Source organism: Natrix helvetica (assembly GCF_964273705.1).
Source record: "Natrix helvetica genome assembly, chromosome: 6".
NCBI classification, from domain to species: domain Eukaryota; kingdom Metazoa; phylum Chordata; class Lepidosauria; order Squamata; family Natricidae; genus Natrix; species Natrix helvetica.
This window is the reverse complement of record NC_138553.1, coordinates 54102591-54127325: the sequence shown is the minus strand read 5'-3', so window position 1 is coordinate 54127325 and position 24735 is coordinate 54102591. Positions and strand designations below refer to the sequence as shown.

Genomic DNA, 24735 nt, shown 5'->3' with positions numbered 1-24735 from the left:
GCAAAGATTAACTACGTGCCTATTGCTCAACGCACAGTTAACCACGTTTCCAGACTTTTAGTGGAAGACGAAGCTATCAGGTTAGCTACACCACATCTGCAACGACCTCCAGCATCAAAGGCTCCAGCCAGACGTCCCTTCCGAGGAAGAGGCTACGCTCCAAGGATGCCAAAGTGCTACACCTGCAACCGTGTGGGACATGACACCCGGGATTGTCCCCAACGAGTTCCAGCTCCCGCCACGTACCAGCCCAGAGGAACAGATTCCAGAGGCAGAGGTAGAGGTGGAAGACAAGGTCGTCGTGGTCCAAGGCGTGATCCACAAACTCCACTTGTGACACTGGCCATAACCAACGTTCCACAACCTGATCCAAAGTTCGACAGACGTCTTTTGTGGACTTTAGATAGTGGAGCAGCTGTGCACGTTACCCACAGAAGGGAACTTTTCACAGAGATGGGCGAACCAGAGCCCGAGTATCGAGAACTGTATTCCTTCACCAACCACACTTGCAAGGTCATGGGAAAAGGAACTGTTTACATTGAAGAACTCGATACACACATCCCTGATGTTTATTACATACCTTCAGCAACCAGTAACTTGCTTAGCCAAAGTCACTTGTCTAGAGAGTTAAAGTTCCAGGTTCACCACCTCGAAAAAGCAAGTTACTTAGTTAAAGATGGTGATATTATTGCTGAAACTATTCTGATTGGTGGTGTTTATTACTTAAAACCAAAGCCTAAAGGGCAAGCACAGGCAAGTATGCAAACTCCAAAAAGGCACAACGTGAACCCAGAGAGAGTTGTCCCAGAGAGAGAAAGTGTTACTGTGCCAAAGGCTCCTAAAGCCAACAAACAAAGAAAACAGAAACAGATTGCTCAGAGCAAGCCTGAGGGTCCTCATGAAACTGTTAATGTTGAGAATTCACTAACTGGTAAACCTTTGCATTCCAGGTGTATTCACAAGTGGCACAGAAGATTGGGGCATGCCAGTTTCCGTGTTCTTAGAAAGATGCCGGAGTTCGCAAAAGGTTTGGATCTAAAGGGGTGTAAGGTGTTTTTGGATTGTGCGGTTTGCAAAAAGGCTAAATCCAAGGCGGCTGCAATTCCCAAACATGCTACACGCCTGTCAACATGCATTTTTGATTTGGTACACACTGACATAGTGGGTCCTTTCCCACCAACACTTGGTGGCAGAAAGTATTTTTTAACAATTGTAGATAATCATTCTAGATATGGATTTGTATATCCTATGAGAGAGAAATCTGAGACCTTTCAGATCTTTAAAGACTTTGCAGCGTTTGTTTCTACACAATACCAAGTTTGCATCGCCAGAATCCAGAGTGACCGTGGTGCAGAATTCATGTCTCAGCGTTTCCAGGACTGGATGCGTAAGAATGGAATTCTTCATCAGACATCTGCTCCATATACACCGGCTCATAACGGAGTCGTAGAAAGAAGACAAGGGGTTCTACAAACCATGATGCGTTGTCTTCTAGAAGATGCCAATCTCAGTAACGCATACTGGGGTGAAGCAATCAAATATGCAAATTACATTGTCAACCGTACTTGGAGCAGTGTAATCAATCAAACTCCTTTCTACATGCTGTATGGCTACAAGCCTGATCTCAAGAACCTCCACATTTTTGGTTCATATGCTATGGTGAACACTCCCTTAAGTCAAAGAAGAAAGGGAGGTACAGTAGCAAAGAGACTGAGATTTATGGGTATTGATGATAATTCAAAATGGTACAAATTCATTGATACTAAACATGTGATTGTCATTTCACAATCTGCTAATTTTGAGGAAGATATTGACTGGTCCAGGATTCATTCCAATGATCCTGAAGTTTATTTTCCTAGAGATGGTGTTCCAGATGCCACGCAGCCTGATGACAATTCACAGGCAGATATTCCTTCTACCAGTTCTTCACAACCTGATGTTCCATCTTCGCAAGCCGCGGATGCTGATGCTAGCGACGAACGTGAGGACGAGGATGATGATGATCAAGAAGAAGAAGACTGGACTGATGTTCCTAGACGCTCCAAGAGGGCCACAAAAGGAATCCCTCCACAACGTTATTCATGGCAACTGACAAAAACACCAGTACCTTTGATTTGCAACGTTACTCTTCCTCCAGAGACATTCACACAAATCAAACAGCTTCCTGATTCAGAACAAGACAAATGGTATGATGCAATGCAGGATGAAATGGACAGTTTAAAGAAACTTAATGTATTCACACCTGCAAAACCTCCAGCAAACAAGAAAGTCATTGGCACCCGATGGGTCTACAGAATCAAGAAGAAACCAAATGGTGAGTCTTTATACAAAGCCAGACTTGTAGCTCAGGGTTTCGCTCAACGTTATCCTGAGGACTACACAAACACTTACTCACCAACAGTCAGAACTGAAAGTGTAAAAATTGCTTTAACCACTGCAACTATTCTTGGTTTAGAAGTTTTTCAATTTGATGTGGACACAGCTTATCTACATGCAGACCTAGATGAAGTGATCTACGTGAGAAGCCCTCCAGGATTCCGAAAGCAAGAAGGGGATACCTGGTTCCTGAACAAAAGTCTTTATGGTCTGAAACAGTCAGGTTTAATGTGGTATTTATGTCTTACTGACAAACTAAATTCAATGGGCTTTATTAAGTCCGAAACTGATGAATGCGTGTTCACAAAAAGATCTAACAATGCATATGAGATAATTCTTGTTTATGTTGATGATATTGTTTATATTGGTCCAAATAAGAAAATGAGTGAGATTTTTGCCAAAAGTTTGCAGAGATACTTCACACTAAAATCTTTAGGACACATTAGCACTTATTTAGGTGTTCAAATTGAAAAGACACAGAAGGGGTTTAGTCTTTCACAAGAGGAGAAAATTGACCACATTCTACATCATTGCAACATGAAAGATGCTAGCACAACAAAGACACCCATGCAAACAGATTTTCACAACTTAACACATGAACCAAGTCCTGAGTTCGAGGATCAAACACTTTATCGTTCAGTCATTGGTTCACTATTATACATTAGTAGTTGGACCAGACCTGACATCGCACTTAGTGTTAATCTTTTATCACGACACGTAGGTAAGGCAACACAATTTCATTGGTCATGCATTAAGAAGTTGTTGAAATACCTAAAACACACTAAGCACATGAAGTTATTGCTAGAACCAACACACACTGATCAAGCAAAGCTGATTTGTTTTTCTGATTCCGACTGGGCGAGCGACAAGAAGTCACGCAAAAGCACTTCTGGTTACATGATGTTCCTAAATGGTTGTCCTGTTTACTGGCAAGTGAGAAAACAGAGTTTTGTTTCATGTTCATCTACTGAAGCTGAATATGCTTGTGTTTCAGATGCTTGTAATTCTCTAACGTGGTTTGATGCTTTGATCACAGATATCTGGACACGTCCGATTCGACCAATCACCGTGATGGAAGATAATGTATCTGTTGTTTATATTTCTGAGTCACATTTCACAGGTTCTAGGTCCAGACACATTGACATTCGTTATCAAAACACAAAGCAATTAGTTAAGCAAGGTTTTGTTAAATTGCAATATGTTTCTACACATGATCAGATCGCAGACATGCTTAACAAACCACTCGCCGCAAATCAACACGAGTATCTGCGAAAGAAGATGTGCCTTAATTGATGATTTGATGATGTCAGCCCAGACTAGCAAAAGAAGGGGTGTCACGATGTTAAAAGGTTTGCTAGGCCTGAACTGCCTAAAGTGACATTCAAGAGTTAAACTAAGAAAGCTTTATTGCGCAGGTCATAAAACAAAAAAAAGGTTCTTATCTGAAAGTGATTTATTGCGCATGCGGTTACACATTCCAAATTCCTTTCTTCTTTGTTCGGCAGCCAACTTTGGCAGACGTAGCTTTCATTATCAAAATGTAACCATTAGTTATTTTCTGTTTCATTTACTTTTATTATTTTATTATTAAAGTTTGTTTATTAATTAGAATACTTTTAAAGACTTTTATTTTTCTCAATATCTCAAAAGATATGCGGAAGGGAATCAGCCACGGTCCATTGATCTCAGATATCAGGCGTTTTTTCCCCTGACAGTCTTCTCCACAGCTGTTCCTTTCTCCTATCAATTCTATGCATACACACATCAGGGACAACCTCCCTCTGTTCCTCCTCACTGCTCCCTGACTCAGATGCCATCTGGTGGCCAACAGACCTCTCTAGTTCCTGCTCTGACTCCAAGCACCCTCCAGAGTCTTCCTCATCCTCCAGAGCAGTCCCATAATGGTCTGATATGTCAGAGTCCACCAACAACTCAGCCGGCCGCTGCTGGGCCACAACACAAGGTGACCCGGCAAGCCATGTCTGAGCACAACAGAGAACAAGGGGAAGCTGACTGCTGGAGGGAGATGTCAATACCCCCCCAACCAGAGACCTGCTCCATGTACCCTGTCAGAGAGGATGAGGTGAGCCTGGAGGACCCCAAAAAGCCCGGCTGGTCAATCGGCATCGGAACAAAATACAGTTGGGATGGGAGAGCCAGAGAAGTCACTCTTACCCAAGGTAGCCGAAAACTGGATTGGAAATTGGAGCTAGAAGCCCCCTCTGACCAGGAGGAGCTAAATGAAGCCTCACTGAGAGAGGATCGTATGAAGAGACATGTAACCCAGTTGGTGATGGAGATTTTGGAAAGTCCCAACATCCAGGGGGAGCTAAAATGGCAATCAAGAGGCGTTGGAAGGGTGGCAACCATGAATGATGCCAGGGGAGCTAACCCCCCTCTGGACCCTGCTGATCAAGCAGGTGGCACAGCAGCGACAGCTAGGCACCCAACAAACCCTCCCCCCCCCCCAGTTGACGCATGGATTGGAGGCCGCTTCCAACCAACCCCGAAACCTGCAATTAGAAAGAAAAACTCCTTCCCTTGGGGTCAAGTTTGATGGGAACCTGAAAAAATTGGGATTCTTTGTGGTACACGTGCTCACCTACAGGCAAGAATACGGGTGTGATTTTCAAGCCCAAGGATCCCAAGTGCGAGTGGTTACCCTAGCCCTGGAAAGAGCCACCACCAGATGGATGGTGACACTACATAATGCTGATGCAACAGAACTGTGGGACTTCAACCGTTTCATGATGGCCTTGCAATGACATTTCGAAGACCCCCTCACAGACCGCAAAGCACACGACTGCATTAAAATTGTGAAGCAGGGACGCTGAGCAGTGGCAAAGTATACCAAAGAATACTGAGACCTGGCGTGTCGTGTGAACTGGCCAGAAGATATCCTGGTAAGCTGGTTCAAAGATGGGCTGAGTGATGACCTCTACAATGCCTGCATGGCCCAAGGGGCACTGAACCACCTACATGAGTGGTATCTCACTGCTGAAGAGGTAGAGATTGACATGGTCAGGAACCAGTACCGAGCAGGGCAAATGTGGAAGAAATCCCCACCCCAATGGAAACAAGAGCCTTTCAACCAGGAAACGGCATCTTCTCCGAAACCCTCAGCCTGTTTCAAGTGTGGAAAAGAGGGGCACCGAGCTGAAGAATGCCGTTCTCAAGCATCGGCTAGGAAACCAGAGCGCCCATTGGGGGGAAACCTACGAAACCTGGCCAACGTTGGAAGGAAACCGCCCTGAGGAGCAGGGAGATTGTAGAATTTCCACCCCCTCTCCTCTTTGAGGAGGAAACTCCGACTTCTCAGGTAGAGGAACCATACTCATCCGGAAGTGATCCAGAGGACGAACCACTGGTAAGTAAACCAATTAAACTGCTTACCCTCCCCCTAAGTCTGTTTATCCCCAACTGGGAAAAGGGGATACAAATCTCAGCTTTAGTGGACTCAGGGTGCACCCGCTGTTTGATCAGCCCAACCCTGGTAAGGAAGTTGAGGGTTAATGTAAGGAAGCTGAAGAGCCCCATAGCTTTTTGCCAACTAGGTGGGTCAATAGCAGGGGAGGAGCCAGCTTCATTTGCCACTGAGCCTCTATAGATAGGCATCGGAAGCCACAAAGAAATGCTTACATTTATAGTGGTTCCAGGCATGAAATGGCCACTAGTTTTGGGTCTTGCATGGCTGAAAAAATGGAACACCAAAATTAATTGGAAGCAAGGAACCATAAGAGTGCAGATGCATGTGACTTTTGCTGAGAATCCACAACAGGAAAAGGGCAAAGCACCAAGAAACAGCAATACCTGCTTACAATGTCCCAACTCAGGGCATACCCAAAGAATACAAGGACTTGGCTGAGGTTTTTAGCGAAAAAGCCTCTGATGAGGTCCCCCCCCCCCCACTGCTCCACTGACTGTGTGATAGAAATTCTACCTGGGGCCAAACTCCCTAAACCCAAGATGTATAGCATATCTCTGAGGGAGCTGGAAGAACTGAGGACATTCATTGAGAAAAACCAAGCAAGGGGTTTCATTGAACCAGCCTGGCCAAAAATTGCATCCCCAGTGTTATTTAGAGAGAAAAAAGATGGCTCTAAACATCTCTGTGTGGACTTTAGGAACCTTAATTCGGTCAGTGTGGAGAATATGTACCCCTAGGACATGCTAGCACACCTCGCGAAAGGGAGAATTTTTTCAAAGCTGGATTAAAGGAGGATTACTACTGTATCAGAATTAAGGAGGGAGATGAATGGAAAACAGCATTTAACACCCCTCTTTGATGCTATCAATTCAAAGTACTACCATTTGGGCTACAAGTGGCCCCATGCAATTAAGAAATGAAGTGTTACAGGGGCATTTATATAAGGGCTGTTTGGTTTACTTAGATGACATCTTGTTATATCCTGAGACCAAGGCAGAACATGTAAAAGTAGTCCGGACGGTTCTGAACAAACTTTGCTCTGCCAAACTTTATGCTAAACTTTCCAAATGTGAATTCCACCAAGAAAAAATTGATTACTTAGGATACTGCATTTCACACCAGAGAATAGAAATGGATCCTTCGAAAGTACAGGCAGTACTTGACTGTACCAGAACACGTAAACAGTTACAAAGCTTCCTGGGATTTCCCAACTTTTACCGCCAGTTGATCCCTGCTTTTGCCCAGATTGCTCTCCCCATCACCAAGCTCTTAAAAATGAAGGGGGAGAGTAACACGAAACCGAAGCAGCCTTTGAACTGGACAATGGAATACCAAGCTGCATTTGAAAAACTTAAGCGGCTGTTTTCAGCAGAGCCAATTCTAAAGCACCCAGACACAGAGAAACCATTTGTCATACAAGCAGATGCTAGCAATGTGGTGATAGGAGCGGTCCTGTTTCAGAAATATGAGCAAGACCAATTACAACCATGTGCTTGCACATCGAAAAATTGAATGTATCTGAGCAAAGATGGGCCATTTGGGAGAAAGAGGCTTGTACAGTTCGGTGGTCTCTTTTAACCTGGAAGCATTTCCTAGAGGGATGTAAGATCCCTTTTGAAATCTGGACGGATCATAAAAATTTAGAAGCCCTAAAGACCCCAAGGAAACTCCCCCCAAAACAAGTTCAATGGGCTCAGTACTTTAAACAGTTTGAATTTATGCTCAGATATCTCCTGGGGGGGGGGGATTTTCTGGCAGATGCACTATCCAGGAAACCGCAATACAATAGTATGAAGCCAGACATAATCAAAACCATGATACAAAACAACCAACTTGCCGCTAAAGTAACCACCAGATCCTAGGCAAAACAAGATACTTTGACGGACAATGACACCACCCAAACTTTTAAACAAGCTGTAGCCACCGATGAATGGGTTTTGAGCAACAAATCCAACTGCCTGATGAAAGATAACTTAGCTTTGGTGGGAGGGAAGTTGTTGTTCCAGACTGCGCTTAATGGCAAGGTGCCATGACTCCAAATTAGTTGGACACTTTGGTTTTGTGAAAACTTTACACCTCATTAAAAGGCAATTTTGGAGGCCATCACTAAAAAAGGACATAGAGAGCTATGTAGCTAGCTGCCCTATTTGTGCAGAAGCTAAAAGATGCCAAGGGAAAATCCCAGGACTGTTACAGAAGGTAGCTGAACCTTCAGCACCCTGGAAGGAGATTGCTATGGACTTTATTGTCAAACTATCAGAAAGTGCGGGGAATACTGTCATTGGGTCGTAACAGACCATAACAAACAGGCACATTTTATACCTTGCCAAATGATCCCAACTGCCAAATGTGTAGCCAAGTTATTCCTGATACACATTTATTGCCTTCATGGAGCCCCGCAGAGAATCATCTCCGACAGAGGGGTTCAATTCACCTCAAAATTTTGGAGGGCATTTTAAACTTTACTTGGCACCACCCAAGGATTGAGCTCATCACACCATGCCCAAACTAACAGGCAAACTGAAAAACTTAACAGTCCTAGAACAATATGTAAGATGTTTTATTAATTTTCAACAGGATAACTGGACTGATCTTTTACCTTTTGTGGAAGCAGCCTTCAATAACACTGTGCACTCAAGCACTGCTTCACCCCTTTTAGAGTAGCAACAGGCCAGGATTTCAGCCCCATGCCTGAACTACCCACAGAAGAACCCACTATCCCCTCACTTAAAGAATGGATAGACATGCTACGAAACACATGGCCAGTAGTTAGGATTGATTTATAGGAAGCTAGAGAGGCTTTTAAAATTCAAGAAAAGAGTAGAACCCAAATCTTTCCATGTTGGAGATAGAGTATACTTATCTACAAAATTCCTGAAGTCGTTGCAGCCATCAAAGAAATTAGGGCCAAATTTCATTTCCCTATCACAAGAGCTATCAACCCAGTAACTGTAGAATTACTCCTTCCAAAGACACTCAGACAAGTCCACCCAGTATTTCACATTAGTTTACTCAAACGAGAAGTAATCTCACAACTCAGACCACCTGCACCTACACCACCTGTACCTATCATGATAGAAGGCAAACAACACTTCGAGATTAAGGAAATCCTGGATTCTAGGACCCACAGAGGGAAAACCCAATACTTGGTTACTTGGAAGCATTTACCTTCATCCCAAAATGAATGGGTGGCTAAACATCATGTTAGGGCCCCTACCCTATTGAATAAATTTCACTCCCAATACCCTGATAAACCTTGTTAAAATACTATGATAGAATTTCTGTTTCTATCTTTTCACAGGTGGATCTCCCCTTTTTTTGAAGAATGGCAGCATGTCAGATCCCTAAACGGGATACTACCATTCAATTGGGAGGAGGGCTATGTTCCCTCTAAGCTGCGTGGGTGCACGGATGCGCAGGTGGCAACAAAACACAGTGCAGCAGTTTCCAGGGATCGTGCAGGGATCTTTAGCATGATGGACTTTAAGCTGCAGGCGGCTAGGAGGCTTCTATCAGCTGGGCCGGGATATTATAGTGGCTGGACACACCCAGAGGAAGGCGGGCCTTTGGCCAACAGAAATGTGGCTGCCTAGGGTTATGATTGGGCTCCCTCCGCCGGTGCGTGGCTGATTGACAGGGAGGCCATTCCCTCCTGGATCAAAGTTATTGAGGGGGGGGGAGCAGCGGCAACAGCAAACTCTCCGCGGGACGTGCGGAGGATGCTTCCGTCGCAGTTTGTCGGCTAAGTCCCCATGCCTGGGTTCCCCGCTGTTGGCTCCACTTCCGAGATGCGGCTGTGTGGGAGGCACTCACCACGCAAGCAAATGGAATCCCACGCCAGGTGGGCACATGTCTGAATCCAGCCTCTGCGTTCAGAGCATTGGGGCTTGAGGTTTTTTTCGCAGGAAGGGGGAGTCGAGCTGGTGCTCCGCGGATTTTATTTGATTTTATTGCTCGAAAAGAAAAAGAAAACAGAGGCTTCTTGCTCTGCCTAGACCAGAAACTCAAAATCCGGAAAATTAACCTTGTTTAGGAAAATTTTGCGCTGATGGAAAAATAGTGTTTTCCAGTGAAAGTTTTTCCTACTTTTCCTTGTTTGCTTTTTTGGCCTCTATTCCTTCTCCTCTTTTCTTTCTTCTTTTTTTCTTTCTTTTTTCTTTCCTTCCTTCCTTCTTCCTTCCTTTCTTCTTTCTCTTTCTCTCTCTTTCTTTTTTCTGCCTCTTTTTCTTATCCTCCCTCCTTCCTCTCACCTTTCTTTTTCTCTTTCTCCTCTTTCCTTTTTTGTCTCTCTCTCTCTGTGTGTGTTTGTATGTGTGTGTGTCTCCCTTCCTTCCTTCCTCCCCCTCCCTCCTCTCCCCTCTTTGTTTGTTTCTTTATGTGCCCCAATTGCTAATCTACATCAATTGGTAATTTATTCATAACTTGCTAATATCACTGCAGACTATTGGATAGTAAGGGGGAAAGCATAAAGCATATAAAGTAATTCATAGTATGGAAAATGTGGATAGAGGGAAGTTTTTATCCTTTTCCCATAGAAAGTCATCCATTGAACTTGAATACAAGTAGTCCTCAACTTACAACAGTTCACTTAATGACTAAAGTTACATCAGAACTGAAAAAAGTGACTTACGGCTGTTCTTCACACTTATGATCATTGCAGCATCCCCATGGCCACATGATCAAAATTTGGATCTTTGGCAACTGCCTCATATTTTTGATGGTTGCAGTGTCCTGGGGTCACCTTTTGCAACCTTCTGCCAAGCAAAGTCAGTAGGAAAGTCAGATTGATTTAACAACCAGGTACTGATTTAACCGCAGTGATTCACTTAACTGTATGTAGCAAGAAAGGTTGTAAAATGGGGCAAAACTCACTTAACAAATGTCTCACTTAGCAATAGAAACTTTGGGCTCAATTAGGGTCGTAGATTGAGGACTACCTGTATAGGGAGATTTCTTACTTAATGTATATTTACATGGTAGAATTGAGTTTCAAATAACACTGATTTCGTTGTCGGGTGACATCTATGAAAAAAATTCAGATGCTCAGGCATGAAAATGTGCTGCTCAAACACTATACTTTTCCGCTCACACTGAAAAAAATTAGAGGGAACATTGGAGGAGGGGGGCTTGGAGTCAATTTATTGGCAGTGCTTGTGACAACTGATATTTTACAACTGGTTTCCTGGTGCCAAAAGGCCCGAGATCCCACCACCTTTTTTTTCAAACAAGTTTTATTGGTTTTTACAAATTTTTCCAGGGAAAAAGGTTTAAAAAGGATATAATAAATTTTGACAGCTACATCGTGCGGGGGAGAGCAGTCCCCCTAAGTCTCACAACTTTCACAAAAAAAATAGAAATACATCAACGTTTGAATAAAAAATTAGCAGTTTTATGTTTAACACTAAGTCATCAGTATGTTTCAACCATTTTTTGTATCACTTCCGTAAAGGTACATTATAACAACAATTGCAATAATGTTTCAAGTCACTTTTGTGATCTGAGTCTTCTGGTTGCTGCATCCTCCCTCCCGTCTATTGGCAGAGCCTCAGCCCCTCCCTCCCTCGTCTCTTGTGTAGCATCCCCCATTTCATCTAGGAGAACACTATGTTTTTTAGTGAAAGCCTCCGCCTCCACAACTGTGTTAATTCTAATTCTGTTGCCCTCCTAAAAAATCAACATGCCTTCTGGTAATAGCCACCTGAACCAGACCCCTGAGATCCCACCACCTTTTGAGGAATGTTTATGATGGCTGTGTGGGGTGTTTTACTTTAATGTCTAACGGAAGATAGCCATGGGAATGTATGTTTATTTGATTCTCAGGACAGTTAATAAAGGAAACATCTTCACACTTGTGTATTGGTTAGAATTTGCATGGGAGGGGTCACTATTGCTTTAATTCTACCTGCATTGCCTAAGGGGTTTCAGATGTTGCTTTGCCTCTAATGACTTCCATTCTTCTAAATTAAAGGTTCCTTTTGAAATAATCCGTTTCAAGAGTCTTCACTTTTTTAAGTTAGGAGAGGAGCCCTTACAGTATCAGTCTCCCCTGGGCTTCCTGCTGGGCTAATCAGAGTTCTGTAGCCATCCCTGAGGGATCGGTTGAGCTCTGTGACCTCTCCTCTTTCAGGACTGTCTTGTGGACTTGCACCAGTGGCTTGGCAGGATTTTTGGTAGGTCCCGGGATTATTTTCTGGACTGGTCAGTTGGACCTGTACTCAGAACCTTGGTACCCCTCCTTCCCACACTTGAAACAAGCCATTGAGTGTCTCTGAGGGCTCTCGGCACCCATTTGTGCTCTTGGGGTTCCCTTCTTCTCCAGGAAGAATTTTTGCCACCGCTTTCCTGGGCAATGCTTATTTCAGACAAGTTCAATCTGTGCTTCCTCAATCAGGACATACCAGCCATGAAGAGGGAGGTGGCACCACTGGAGATGCAGGTGTTTTGAACCTCATTATTTAGCCCATCTTTGAAACAGATGATCATTGTGGCCAATCATTAAGTCGGCAGGCCAGGTCACGGAACTCCTGGGTGTTTTTGACCATGCTCCTTCAGCCCTGGCTGATTATTTTCATGTGGTCCCAGGCTTTGCAGTCAGCAAGGGGTTTTTGAAGTATTTATGGAGCCCTGCCATGAAGTTCCTCAGCTCCAGGGCAATGTCATTATGGAGGGTGACCATCCACCTCACTGAGGCCCTTCCAGGGCCATGGGGATACATCTCACCTTGCCACTCTCTGTAGCTATTTCATGACCATACTCTTGCATGAAGGTTCAACCTGGACCAGGAAGAACCCCAGTTGCTGAAGATCTCCATCAAATTTCAGTAGTGGGGTCTTGCAGTTCCTTCTCATTGCTAGCACCAGTCCAGCAGGGACCCTGCCATGGGCTGTCTCTCCAGCTGCTGGAGCTGCAGAGGCTGCTGCTGGCTTAGATCCAGCTCCTCCATTGCCTGCTGCAGTGTATGCAACTGCCACATCAGTTGCTGAGGTTGGACATGGCTGATCATCTGGCTGGAAGGCAAGGGCTTTGTGCATCTTGAGGTTTTTGAAAGCCCACACACACACATAAAGCCCCCTCCCTGCTTCATCCATTGTTCTGTTGGCCTGCCCATACTCTCCTCCCATCCTTTCCTCCTTCTCCTCCAGTTCTTCCAGCTCCATCCTCTGTTCCCAGTGGTGGCAACTGTGGCTTCCATGAGTAAAAGTCATCCCTGCAGACTTCTCTTCAAAGTCCTCCTTCCTTCTGATGGCCAGGGACCATCTGGATCTCAGCAGGTCACTGCAGCCGACCTCATTTCTCATCCACTCAGAGAGATCCAGCTTGGGAAGGGGCCTGGATGAAGGCTCCCATCAGCATTCAATTTCCTCCTGGTTGCTCTCTTGAGCCGACATTGTGTGCATGATCCCCATGGTAGAGGTGACAACTGGGTTGTCTACAATTGCAGATTCTGCTTAATGTCAAACCTGCTGCAGTCTGATTTCCTAGGGAATAAAACTCTTGACTCCATTTGGTTGAAGTGAATGGCTACTTTTATTAAGAGATGCTGATTGCAGTAAAATCAAGCAGAATCTGAAATTCCCATGCACCAATACAGAACTAAACCCCTGGTTTTCCCTTCCCCTTCCCCATGATGCGTCTATGGGTAGCTAATCCGGCACCACTGAGATGTTTTGGGAAATACTGAGGGCTGCTGAAATTCCACTCTCAGAGCACAGTCTTCAAGATGCACAAGCACAAACTGGATTCTAAATCACTCTGTTTTCCCTCATAAAGGAATTCAGCTTTATTGCCCATTTATTCCACCCACCTTTCTCTGATTGATGGCAGAACATCAGCAAGGCACCAAGCCAAAGATGGTGAATCTACACTGAGATACATGCTCCACCCAATTCAGTATGTGCATGCAACAGTGCCAAGACTTTTTTTGTAAAAACATAGACAAGTAACCTTCAACTTTCCCTTTTTCTTGGGAACATGGAGTTCATTTTTCCTTCTTTCTTAGGACTAGGGAGAATTGGCCAAAATTGATTATGCATTCCAAATACACATTTTAATACATGGGGTAGTGAAGCTTTGCTATGACAGCAGACTAATCAGGCATATTTGAAAATTTAAGATTATCCATTTTTAACTTGGAAGATTTTTTTTAAAGAATTTTATTGGTTTTTGAACATTTATAGGGAAAGGTAAAAAGGGTACAAAGAAAATTTTGGCAGCTCCCCTGCTAGTGGTAGAAATCCCCCCAAATCTCATAATTTTTACAATGTTAAAAACAACATATAAAAGATAAGCATAAACAGAATCTTGTTTTACATTATATCAACCATATGTTCAATCATCTCTTTCTTTGTCACTTTCTAGTATATTAACAATTATCATAATATTTCAAATGCATTTATTTTTGTGACCTAAGCCTTTTCGATATTGCTCCCTCCTCCCTGTCCCCTGATGGAGCCACAGCCCCCCCCTCCTTCATATCTTGCACATTACTACCTTTTTCACCACCTCCCCTATTTTCATCCTCTACAAGAGAACTATGTTTTTTAATGAAGGCTTCAGCCTCCTCCACTGTATTAATTCTAATTCTGTTTCCCTACCAAAAAAATCAACATTCCCTCTGGCAATAACCATCTAAACCAAACTCCTTTATTGTATAATTTCTTTGATAAGGAGGAATACTTCCTCCTTTTTTCCCTTATTTTTTTCGGAATTTGCTTAAGGATGGTAATTTCTTTATCTTTATATTTTAATGGTCCCTCCCTTTGGGCCCCTAGCACCTCATCCCTCATGGTCCTCCTAAGAAACTTAACATGTACCTCCCTTGGAACATTGTGTGTTCTAGCATATGCTGAATTAATCCTGTAAACCAGATCCATATCCCACCACAACTGTTCTTTATTTCTCTTAATATATTCTGCTAAAATTGCACTCATAATATCCTTAAGATCTTCATTTTCTGTCTCTGGTAGGTTCTGGAATCTGAGAAAAAAGGACATTCTTTCAAGTTCTATTTTTGCCATAAAATTTTCCAATTCTAAATTTCCCTTCCGGACTGCCTTAACCTCCTCCCCCAATCCAGCTGCCCCCTCCTCCTTTGAGCTCTCTCCAGTCCCTTCTTGTTGTAACAATGAAGTAATCTTCGTCTGCTGCATGCTTGGACTGGAGGTGGCAGGGGCAGGAGTCGATAATGACTTGCCCATTGGAGGTTTTTTGGGCCCCATTTATCTGCGTTCAGAGGTGATAAGTCTTTTACAAAGAGAATGGCGTCAGTGGAGCACATAGCTGTGTCGGTCCCAGGCAGCAGGCAAATCCAAAAGTAAAAAGTTAGTTCTCCTTCACAGTTCCAAGGCACGAAGGTACATCAGAAAGAGGAAAAATCAAATAGTCAGAATTAATCAGGAAGACCACGTAACGGGAGAGATCCAGGGAGTATTAATACAATTACCAGAGATTCTTTTTCCAAAGGTAGTTTTGAAAGGCAGGCTTCATTTATAGGTACAAAAACAAAGACGAAGGGTTGCCATCTTGGCTCCTCCTTTCGCAGGGAGAAGAACAAGGAGTTCCATAATTTTTTTTCCTTTTAAGAAAACAGCTCAGCAGTAACCTCTTGCAGCTGTGATATCAATCATTCTCAGATAGTTAGTACAAGTGGCAAGTCAGCCTTTATTCTCTCTCCATTCCAATATAGAGATTAGTTCAAATGCCACTTTGTCCGGGGGGGGGGGGGGTAAAGAGAAAGAAACACCCCTCTCTAATCTTCCAGTTTCAAATGGATTGAACAAAAACTTACAATAGTCTGCTGCTTATCTGTTAGCGATGATTAAGGAGATTGGGGTGGATCTCTTCCCACCGGCATTTCAGCCGCTCTTCTTTCGCTTAACTCTCTCCTCCCAGAGCCCATTTGGTGAAAGGGCAAACAGCCCGCAGCTGCCTCATGCCCCCCCCCGCTCCCCAGCTCCTGGGGCGAGTCTGGAAACACCCCCACCAGCTGCCACCAAGTCTGGGGGATTCCAGCAAGCTGCCCTGCGGCAGGAGACCCCTCCAGGGCCCCCTGTGCTCCTGAACGGAGCTCACCAGGGAGACGAGCAGCGGACAACATGTCCATCACCTACAGGGACCGGAAGTGATCTCATTAACTTGGAAGATTTGATTGCCCTTATATCCAAGCAAATGTCAAAGCCTACTATATGTGTCTTCTTATCATACCTAATTTGCTAAACCTTTAGCCATGAAACCTTTAGTCATACAAGCCTGTAGTCTCATAGGAGCCATGGGACATTGTTTCCTTGGATTTTATTACTGAACTGTCACTTTTTTCAAGAGTTTAGGTGCTGTACTAGTTAATGTGAACCTTTTAACAAAAGTGGATGATTTTGTTTTCTTTAACAGACTTCTCTGTGCAGTAGAGAATGCTTGTTTACTCATCTGCTATATTTTTTGGTAGTAAGATGTCCCCAATCAGCTTCTGAAATAGCATTCATTTTATGGCTTGTTTTGGAAGTGCATTCCTTCCCCCAATATTTAGATGTTTTTTTTAAAAAAACAATTTTATTTGTTTTTGGACAAGGACAAACAAACATAAAAATAAAAATAAAAAATACCATCTTCCATTACAAATTGTAGGAAGCGTGTCAGTTGGTTATAGTATTTCCATGCATCTCTTCCATAGTCACCATCTGCTTTTCATACAAATCGCATATTTTAAATTCACCTATATTCATGTATATCACAATTATTATATCTCAACCTTAATTTGACTATAATTGTTTTTACATCCTTTTATATATAATATTCAAAATCTAGAATAGAATTATATGATAACATTCCATTAAATCATCCTAAGATCATCCAATCACAATATATCGTTATAACATATTCTAGATAAAAGTTTTAAACCTCCTCTCATAATCTCCATGTGTTGTTTATATAAAATTTCATATTATCGAGCTAATATATCTATATGTATTGTTATCATTATTAATCATTATTTAACTATAGCTATTGTCGCTTCATTTTATGCATACTACTAGTAAATTAAATTTAGTTTAATTTTTTATTATACATTTTCATTGCATCAACCTGTATCTTTCCAGTAATAGTACGGTCTTATATCTCTTGCCATTTGTAGCATTAATGTTCTAGTTACTTTCTTAATAAATCTTGTATAAACTTCTCTTGGCAACATGTTATTCCTTTCGTATCTCATAAAAGCTTGAAACCCAACATCTGTTCTTTCCATCACCTTATCTTTGATTATCGCTGGTGATTCTGTCAAGATTTATCTCCTTATCTCCGTCAATTTTTCTCTCTTTTCTTCTTCTGTGCTTTGAAGTCTGGGGTAGAGTTCCAATCCATCTATCTCCCCTTTCCATATTCCGCTCTTGCCATTACCAACCACGCTCACTTTGTTGTCAGTATCCACAGTTTCCTTATCTCTTTGCTCATTTTTTTTCTTCCATCTTTTGAACTCTGTCCTCCACTTTCTTCATTTGGTAAGCATCCTCAGTTTCTCCATCAGATTTTTCTGTTTTGTATTCCATATTCTCCAACCTCTTTTCAATTCTCTCTGTCACAACTAATAGATTTTGGATTTCAAACATAATCATTTGCAATGTTACAGTTTCTTTTTCCTGCTGAACCATTCTTTCAATTTTGCAGACACTGCCACTATGGGGTTCAAGGCTATTTTAATAAACTTCAAACATGTTCATTTATTATCTTTCAAGACAAAATGTTGTCTTCCCTCCAGTAGCTAGTGATAGAACTTCCAAAAGGCACCTGTATAAACAACTTGTGCTCTTTCTACTATCACTGTCAGTAAACAAACTGAAAGAACCTTGAATCTCAAGTGATCAAAGAGAAAGAAGAAAAAACAATGTATCCAGCATCCAGCCTCTAAGTGGCAGTGTAACCGCTTTCCTCCTGTTGTTGCAACCCTCTTTATAATCCTTCTTATTATCTTCTTTATATTCCAAGCTTAAGAAAGAAAAAAAAACCTTAAATGGAGATCAAAAACAATCCAATCAATCAAATCAAGAATTATTTAAAAAAAAGAATTTTAATCCATAGGTATAAGCAAAAGTGAAAAAAGAATAAGAAAGAATTAATCCATTCAGTTTAAAAAATAGGGAGCCCCTACAAAAGTTCCATCTGTGAAAAAAAATTAGAAACTGGATAACACACTAAATTCAATGCAGATCAATCTCACCGCTTACAGTCTTCTGTCTTCAATCTTAACTTAACTTATATTTTTTTCTTGGGTAGTCTCTTCCTCTAATAATAAAATTTCCTCACCAATTCAACACACTTTCTCTTTCTGCTTTCTTCCCGTTCCGGAGCTGTCCCAGCTTCATTAGCTTCGTTTCTATCACCGGGAAAAAAGGGCTATTCCTGGATCTTTCAGGGACTTTGCGGTGTCCCTGAGATCAGCAGGAGGTGCCCTTCTCAATCACTGTCTCTGTGGGATGGTTTAGGTCCAAATGGACTGTCGAGTGGCAGAAATTCAACTGCAATCTTGGAGCAACAAGATCACACGTCGTGCCATCGCAATGTCAGCTCTCCTCTCCTCTCCCCAATATTTAGATGTTAAGCTCTATTTTTCTTGGATACATCAACCACAATCTCATGGGGATACATAAAGGACATATTCAATCCTGGAATAACAGTTTTACTTTGAACTACCAACAAGACAACTGGCCTGAACTATTGTCTATGGCTGAATTCTCATATGACAGCTTTATATTCTAAATACATGCCCCATTTTCAAGCAATTTATAGCTTTCCCAATACCAACTGCTATATTCTTCACTCCAATGCCCCACATTCTCAAACTCACAGCCCACGGGCCAGATGCGTCACATTCTGGCCACGTCCATATCCAATTTAGCGAAGGGGGGAAAGTCCCAATATATCATGTGATGCTGTTGTGATGACATGAGTTTGATACCCCTGCTCCACAGCATACTATCTCCTCAAGGAACATATTAATCCTGCCAAAGCTTCCTATAAATGTATTGTTGACTATCATCACGAGTAGGCTTGGTGATGATAATCTACTGGGGATTGCACATTGCTCACTAGTCACTACTTTTCATGTGTCCCTGGAACCGGCAAAAAATCCAAAATTCCAAATGTAGTGGTCCTTTCAGTATGTCAGCTTAGATTAATCCAGTTATTATTTTATCTGCAACATCAACTATAATAGAAGTACACCCACTTCCCAGTATTCTATTTTGGCCCTTGAATATCTTTCATGCTCCTTATATTCCAATCTCATTTGGGTGAGGAATTCAAGATGGATCTCAATGAAAAGGAGCAAATTGGAATATATGATTTGGCAGAAATGAATTTAGACTCTGGAAAATTCCATATTCTTTACCAATTCCATTTGCCATATCTACATATGTCCAAGTCTCCTAACTAGCCCTTCAGTCCTCCTATAACACTTGTTAGCAATTAAAACCCTGAAGAAAAAGGCACTTAGACTGGTAGATGATATGTTGACTGCCAATCAGAAACTTTCTGCAAGACAAACTTCTGAATGTGTTTGGGAGAATGGGAGAATAATAAGTGAATATATTTTTGAAATGAATTCTCTTTCCTTGCTGTCTCTGATCTCCAAATTACAATAAGCAGTTGCCTGCCTCCCACCCAGCTTGATCAGATCTTTAAGGGATGAGTTTTGATCTGGGAACTGCATCTGATCAAGCGATTGTAGTATCAGAAACTGCCCACTTGTAGTTATTTCTCTGGAGGATATAAAGATTGATTTCCCTCTTCTCTCCATATGAAAAATGACATTTTAGGATGAAAGAGATAGTCCTTTTCATCCAAGTTTCCTGGAGGGGGAGAGAAGGGAGGGGAGCTCTTCAACCTCAACAGATGCAGATAATCTGCAAAAGAATGACAGATACTTGCTGTGTTGGCTATGTGAGAAAGGGGGAGGAAAGAAGCACCAATCTTCCTTAGCTAAAGTGGATGCAGTTGAAGTGGGAGGTGATGTGAAAGCTCACTTGGTGAAAAACAAACAGTCTGATACCAGATCTATTTGTTACTAAAGACAGATGCCACATTTTATAGGCAGGAGAAAAATGAAATCATTTAAGCCTTAATTCCACTATAAATGAAACATATATTTGATATCAAGTCACAGAAATTCATTTATAATAGCTATATTACTTTTGTACAATTTATTTGAAACTTTGCATAAATAAACTTTATTTATGCCTTTATATCTGAAAATTTGCTACCTTGGAATCTATTCTCCAAAGGGTTTGATTGTTTGTTTGCTTGTTCTTTTTGTTGCCTTGCCAACCATGGCAAGCCTGACAGATTGCCCAGTGACAAAAGAAGTAGTCACTTCCCTCCCTTATTCCCTTCCTCTTCTCTCTCTCTCTCTCTCTCTCTCTCTCTCTCTCTCTCTCTCTCTCTCTTTCTCTCTGTGTCTGTCTATCTCTGTCTGTTTCGCTCTCTCTCTCTCTCTCACACACACACACACACTTTCTCTCTCACACACATACACATTGAGATACACAAATAAACACAAGAATGGAATAATTAATGACAAAAATAATCCCAACAGAGGCAAAGAAATCAGAAATACTGTCTATATGACCAGGTCTAGGCAGCCGATCAGCACATAGTTAATGGGTTTCATGAGATTGCATCACAAGGAAACATCTGATTGGTTTCTTAGTGATATTATTCCAGGAATAGCAGGATAAAGCAGATTTGCATGGCAAAACAATTTTATATGGCCCCGATGTTATGACTTTACATTTTCCCAATTCCTTAATCAGTCTTAATTTGATCTGTATAACATACAGTATAGTTCAGCAATGAAAAACCAGATAAGAATCTTGAATAGTTAGAGGTAATCCAATTCCTGTTTTGTCTTCCATTCCAGATTTCTCTCTTTTGTGATGGGGTAGGACAACAGAGAAAGAGACATTTCCTTAATAGCAGGCAATTTTTAGGTAGCATGTCACTATTGGCACATGGAGCAATCACTCTTATCTCTGTATGAAGCAATAAGATCTCCAGGCATCTACCCAGATTTTGGAATCAGTTTACAATTAGCTATAAAGCACTAATATATGTTAAGCAAAATGCCTAGCTTAGGTAAGGAATATTTTTGAATGCCTACAGATCTTTATTTGCTGTAGGACACCAAATATATTTTCATCATTTGGGCAAGAAATTGCACAGATTTTCAGAACTCTGAAAATCAGAAAATGGCAGCAATAAGAATCAAAATAAGGTAGGGCAGATGCTTCTATATATTCATTTATTTTTCATCCAAGATGAACAATTTATATCACTTGCTATGATGCACCACAGATTCGTGGTATGTAGTAATAGATTGGAAATAAAAATTAGTGCTTCTACTGAATGACTTGATTGGGGGAGAATAAAAAGGGGAAGTAGAAGCAAAACAAAAACAAATGTTAAAACTTTTAAAATGTCAAATAAAACTATTAAATATTTTTCTTTAAAGAAAAGACAAGAACAAATCTATTCCTTACAACAATGTAAACACCATTGTGAAGTGTTTGTGTTACTAGTCCCAAAGCTGACTTTTGAGATTTTCATTCTGTTGAGTTGTAGTTATTGTAGATCTTGGGGCAATGACGATCCCTCTATATAAAAATAGCAAGTATCAATCTTTCTATTTAAATGCCCAGAATATTATCTGATAATGGTTATAGTGACACACTCTGGTTGATCTGTAGAAGAACAGTGTCTACAGAACCTCCAGTGATTATGTGAGCAGCTATGGACTTGCCTTTCCCAACCTGGTGACCTCTAAAAATGTCTGGAATAGTTCATTATCAAAATCTGAAATTGGTTGGGGTTTTGGATTCTATCCCAATCTGAAAAAGGCTGTAATTTTTATTGACAGGTGAAAACAGTTGTTTTACGTTTGTTTTATAAAGTTACACTTGCCTTACATTTGACACCATGGAAGAAATAAAAAAAAAAGTGTCATTGCTGGAATAACAATATATTGTTACTAGTCCACTCTGTAAACAATTTGAATACATTGAAATAATAATTATCAACATTAAAGAAATTATACATTAACTATTTTTTAAAAAATGCAATAAGCTCCACAGCTTAGTTTCACTACACATTAATTTATGTAATTTGGCTAAAATAAATCCAAATAGAAACAACGAATGTACTTTCAACGGAAATATTTAATCTTTATAAAATCATTCATTAAATATCAATCTCAGAGAAAGTGTTGCTGTTTGCAAACTAAGGAATAAAAAACTCATAAGGAAAAATAGCTTAATTTAAAACTACTATTGTATATAGAAATAATGGAGTTTCTTCTATTTTGTTCATTTGGGGAGTTCTAATCAAAGGAAAAGGCAAATATGTTTGAGTGACTGTCATTATTTATGCAACATTTGTAATGCCAGATATACACTGTAATGTACTTATTGCCAGCATTTTCTTCTAAGTGACAACTAAACCAAAAGCTTAGCCTGTCCTAGCAAATAAATCAATTTCAGCCTGTCTAATCTGTATTTATTATGCAAGACTTTCTATGGCTAGCAAAATAAGCCATCTGCCACTATATTTCCCGCTGACCCTTAATGAAACCTCTATCATTCAAAGAAGAACTAGAAAAGGGAAGGGAAGTGAGAGGGGGAAGTAGGAAATAGGCGAAGCTTTAACAGCACTGGAAGAATCCTTTAGACCAAATCTTGCCTGGTGAGCCCAATGGAATAGCGCCTGTCTTCAAAATTAATGTAAAAATTTCAATCAAATGCCTGAGTCTGCAAGGTCTCGGATTGTTTAGGCTGATTCAGCCGCCCCTTCCCGGAGAATCAGCCCCGGCCACCGCTGCAACCCAGGAAGGTTGGGCGGAAAGGTTTCTTACCTTGGAAGAAGAACGCTTTGCTGCCGTTGTGCAGTCCCGGAACTTGTCTCACTCCAGCCACAGAGTCCCCCAACTGCAACTCGCTCAGCACAACAATCTGCACTGAAGGGTCCACGCCAATGCCGAAAGCTGAATCCAGAAAAATAAAAGATTACCACTGAATGGGGGCAACTGTTCTCCCTCCGCCGTTTTCTTCCCCGACCCCGATCTTCTCCTCTCTAACGACTCACGACTCGAGATCCCCTTGGATCAGCCGCACCGTCTTGGATCAGCCGCACAGTCAGACTACGCACCCCTTGGATCAGCCGCACAGTTAGACTACGAGACCTAGTTTCGTGCGGTCCATTGGCAAAAGTCCTGGGGGTCTGATGTTGGCCTCCAACTCTCCTCCCGACCTCTTCACTGGCGGAGACAGACCCCAATTCTCCCCATGAGAAACAAAGAGCTGGTCAGATCAAAGGCACCGCGCGGGGTTGGGGAAGAAGGGGAATCGATGGGCAACACTCGGCTCCTTGCCGTTACCTGAGTTCAGGCAGAAGAGCAGGCACAAAGTGCTCACGAATACCGGTGGGGACCCCATAGGACTGGAGAGGGAGCGGCGATCAGTCCATAGTCCTCCTCCGGAAGCGGATCGCGTGGAAAAATGCAATGCCCGAAGCCTCCCGAGCTTTCTCTCGCGGAGGCTCTTTTCCCTCAGGAGAAACTGAGGCTCCTGCAGGCGAAGCTCAACGAGATGAGAACCATCCCCAAAGCTCGCAGCATCCTCCCGGGCGTGTCAAGCCGAGAGCAGCAGCCTCCCGGCGCCGCAAACCCCCAAGCCGCCCCGGTCCCTAAAACAGTGGGGGGGGGGAGCCGGAGAGCTCGTCGCTGGTGAGGCAGTGCTTCCCCGGTGGGAAGAGAGGCGAGTAGCGTAGGGAAGAGGAACCTAAGGCGCGCCTAGCTAGCTCTCTCCCATCGGGGTTCCTCGCCAAGCCCCGCAGCCGTTACCAATAGCAGCGGCAGGAGTCGCTGCCGCCGCTGCTGTTGCCACCGCCGCTCTATCCAACGGCACCGGCGAGGCTTCAGGCTCCTCCTCGCAGCATCAAAAGGGGCCGAGGCGACGACAGGTTGGAAGAGGAGGAGGCGGTTGCGGCAGGTGATGACAGGCGAGTGGGCAGCGAAAGGGAGGCGCCCTACGACACCTCCCACGCCCCTCAACACGTGCTTCGGTCCCTTCCGCAGGTGGGAAAGCACCGAGAACCTGGAAATCCTTCTCCTATTGGACCTCTTCGAGGCTTCGTTCCTGCGTTCACTTTTCTGCCAAAGACGCAAAGCCATCCACCTTTGTTACATATGTAAATATAGTGAAGCCTTGGATAGGGGCTTCACTTTGGTCCGGTTCTTAAATAGAAATTAACATACTGTGAACCCATTGGTCAAACAGATCAGGAGGGAAAGTAAAGAAATCTCAGTGGCTGGGCTGCCTGACAGTTTCCTTTAAAAGAGGGAGCTGTCAAGAACTTGACCACTTCGATGTACTGGTCTACTCAATAAAGAACTGAAGTCACTATGCTGATCCTGCCTCTTCATTCAACTCCCAACATAACATTGGCATGAGGATGGGATTCAAAGAGAACAAAGGACAAAGGAGTTGAACTGACCAGGACAAAGGAGATGACCACACATACCCTACCAACACCATTTAACCCAGCCAAAAAAAGTTGGAAGAAATATATGTTCCGAGTCCAGTGTTTCCTGGAAGCCAACGACCTAGTGGATCGGACAGTATCCACTAGATCGTTAGTATTCTTACGGACAATAGGAAGAAGGCACTTTTACTGAGTTAGTGTGGACCTGAAGTCCTCAACATGGCTGAAGCGTCTGAACCAACAGAGTTGCAGATGGTACTGTGGTGAACGCTCCAGGAATCACTCCAGACACATTATGCACGCATACCATCAAAGATGGTGAGCAAACATGAATTTTACCATAGGCTCCAAGGGGAAGATGAGACAATTAGTCAATATGTCGCAGATTTCCGAAAGATGCCCTAATTGATTCATGA

General features: G+C 42.5%; 1 protein-coding gene across 6 annotated transcripts in view; it reads right to left on the bottom strand.

Annotated features, from left to right (window-relative positions):
- Positions 1-23740, bottom strand: part of NELL2 (neural EGFL like 2) — a 407393-nt gene extending 383653 nt beyond the window's left edge. For 4 of the 6 annotated variants that reach the window (XM_081957428.1, XM_081957430.1, XM_081957429.1 and 1 more), the window contains exons 1-2: positions 23214-23740; positions 22692-22820 (exon numbers count right to left, since the gene is read on the bottom strand). In XM_081957428.1, the coding sequence (XP_081813554.1) occupies positions 22692-22820; positions 23214-23271 (187 nt within the window). In that variant the 5' untranslated portion in view covers positions 23272-23740. Of the gene's footprint in view, positions 1-6015; positions 6056-22691; positions 22821-22984; positions 23056-23213 lie in introns of those variants that run through there. The other 2 variants (XM_081957431.1, XM_081957432.1) reach the window with 2 other exon arrangements.
- Positions 23741-24735: the final 995 nt, after the last annotated feature.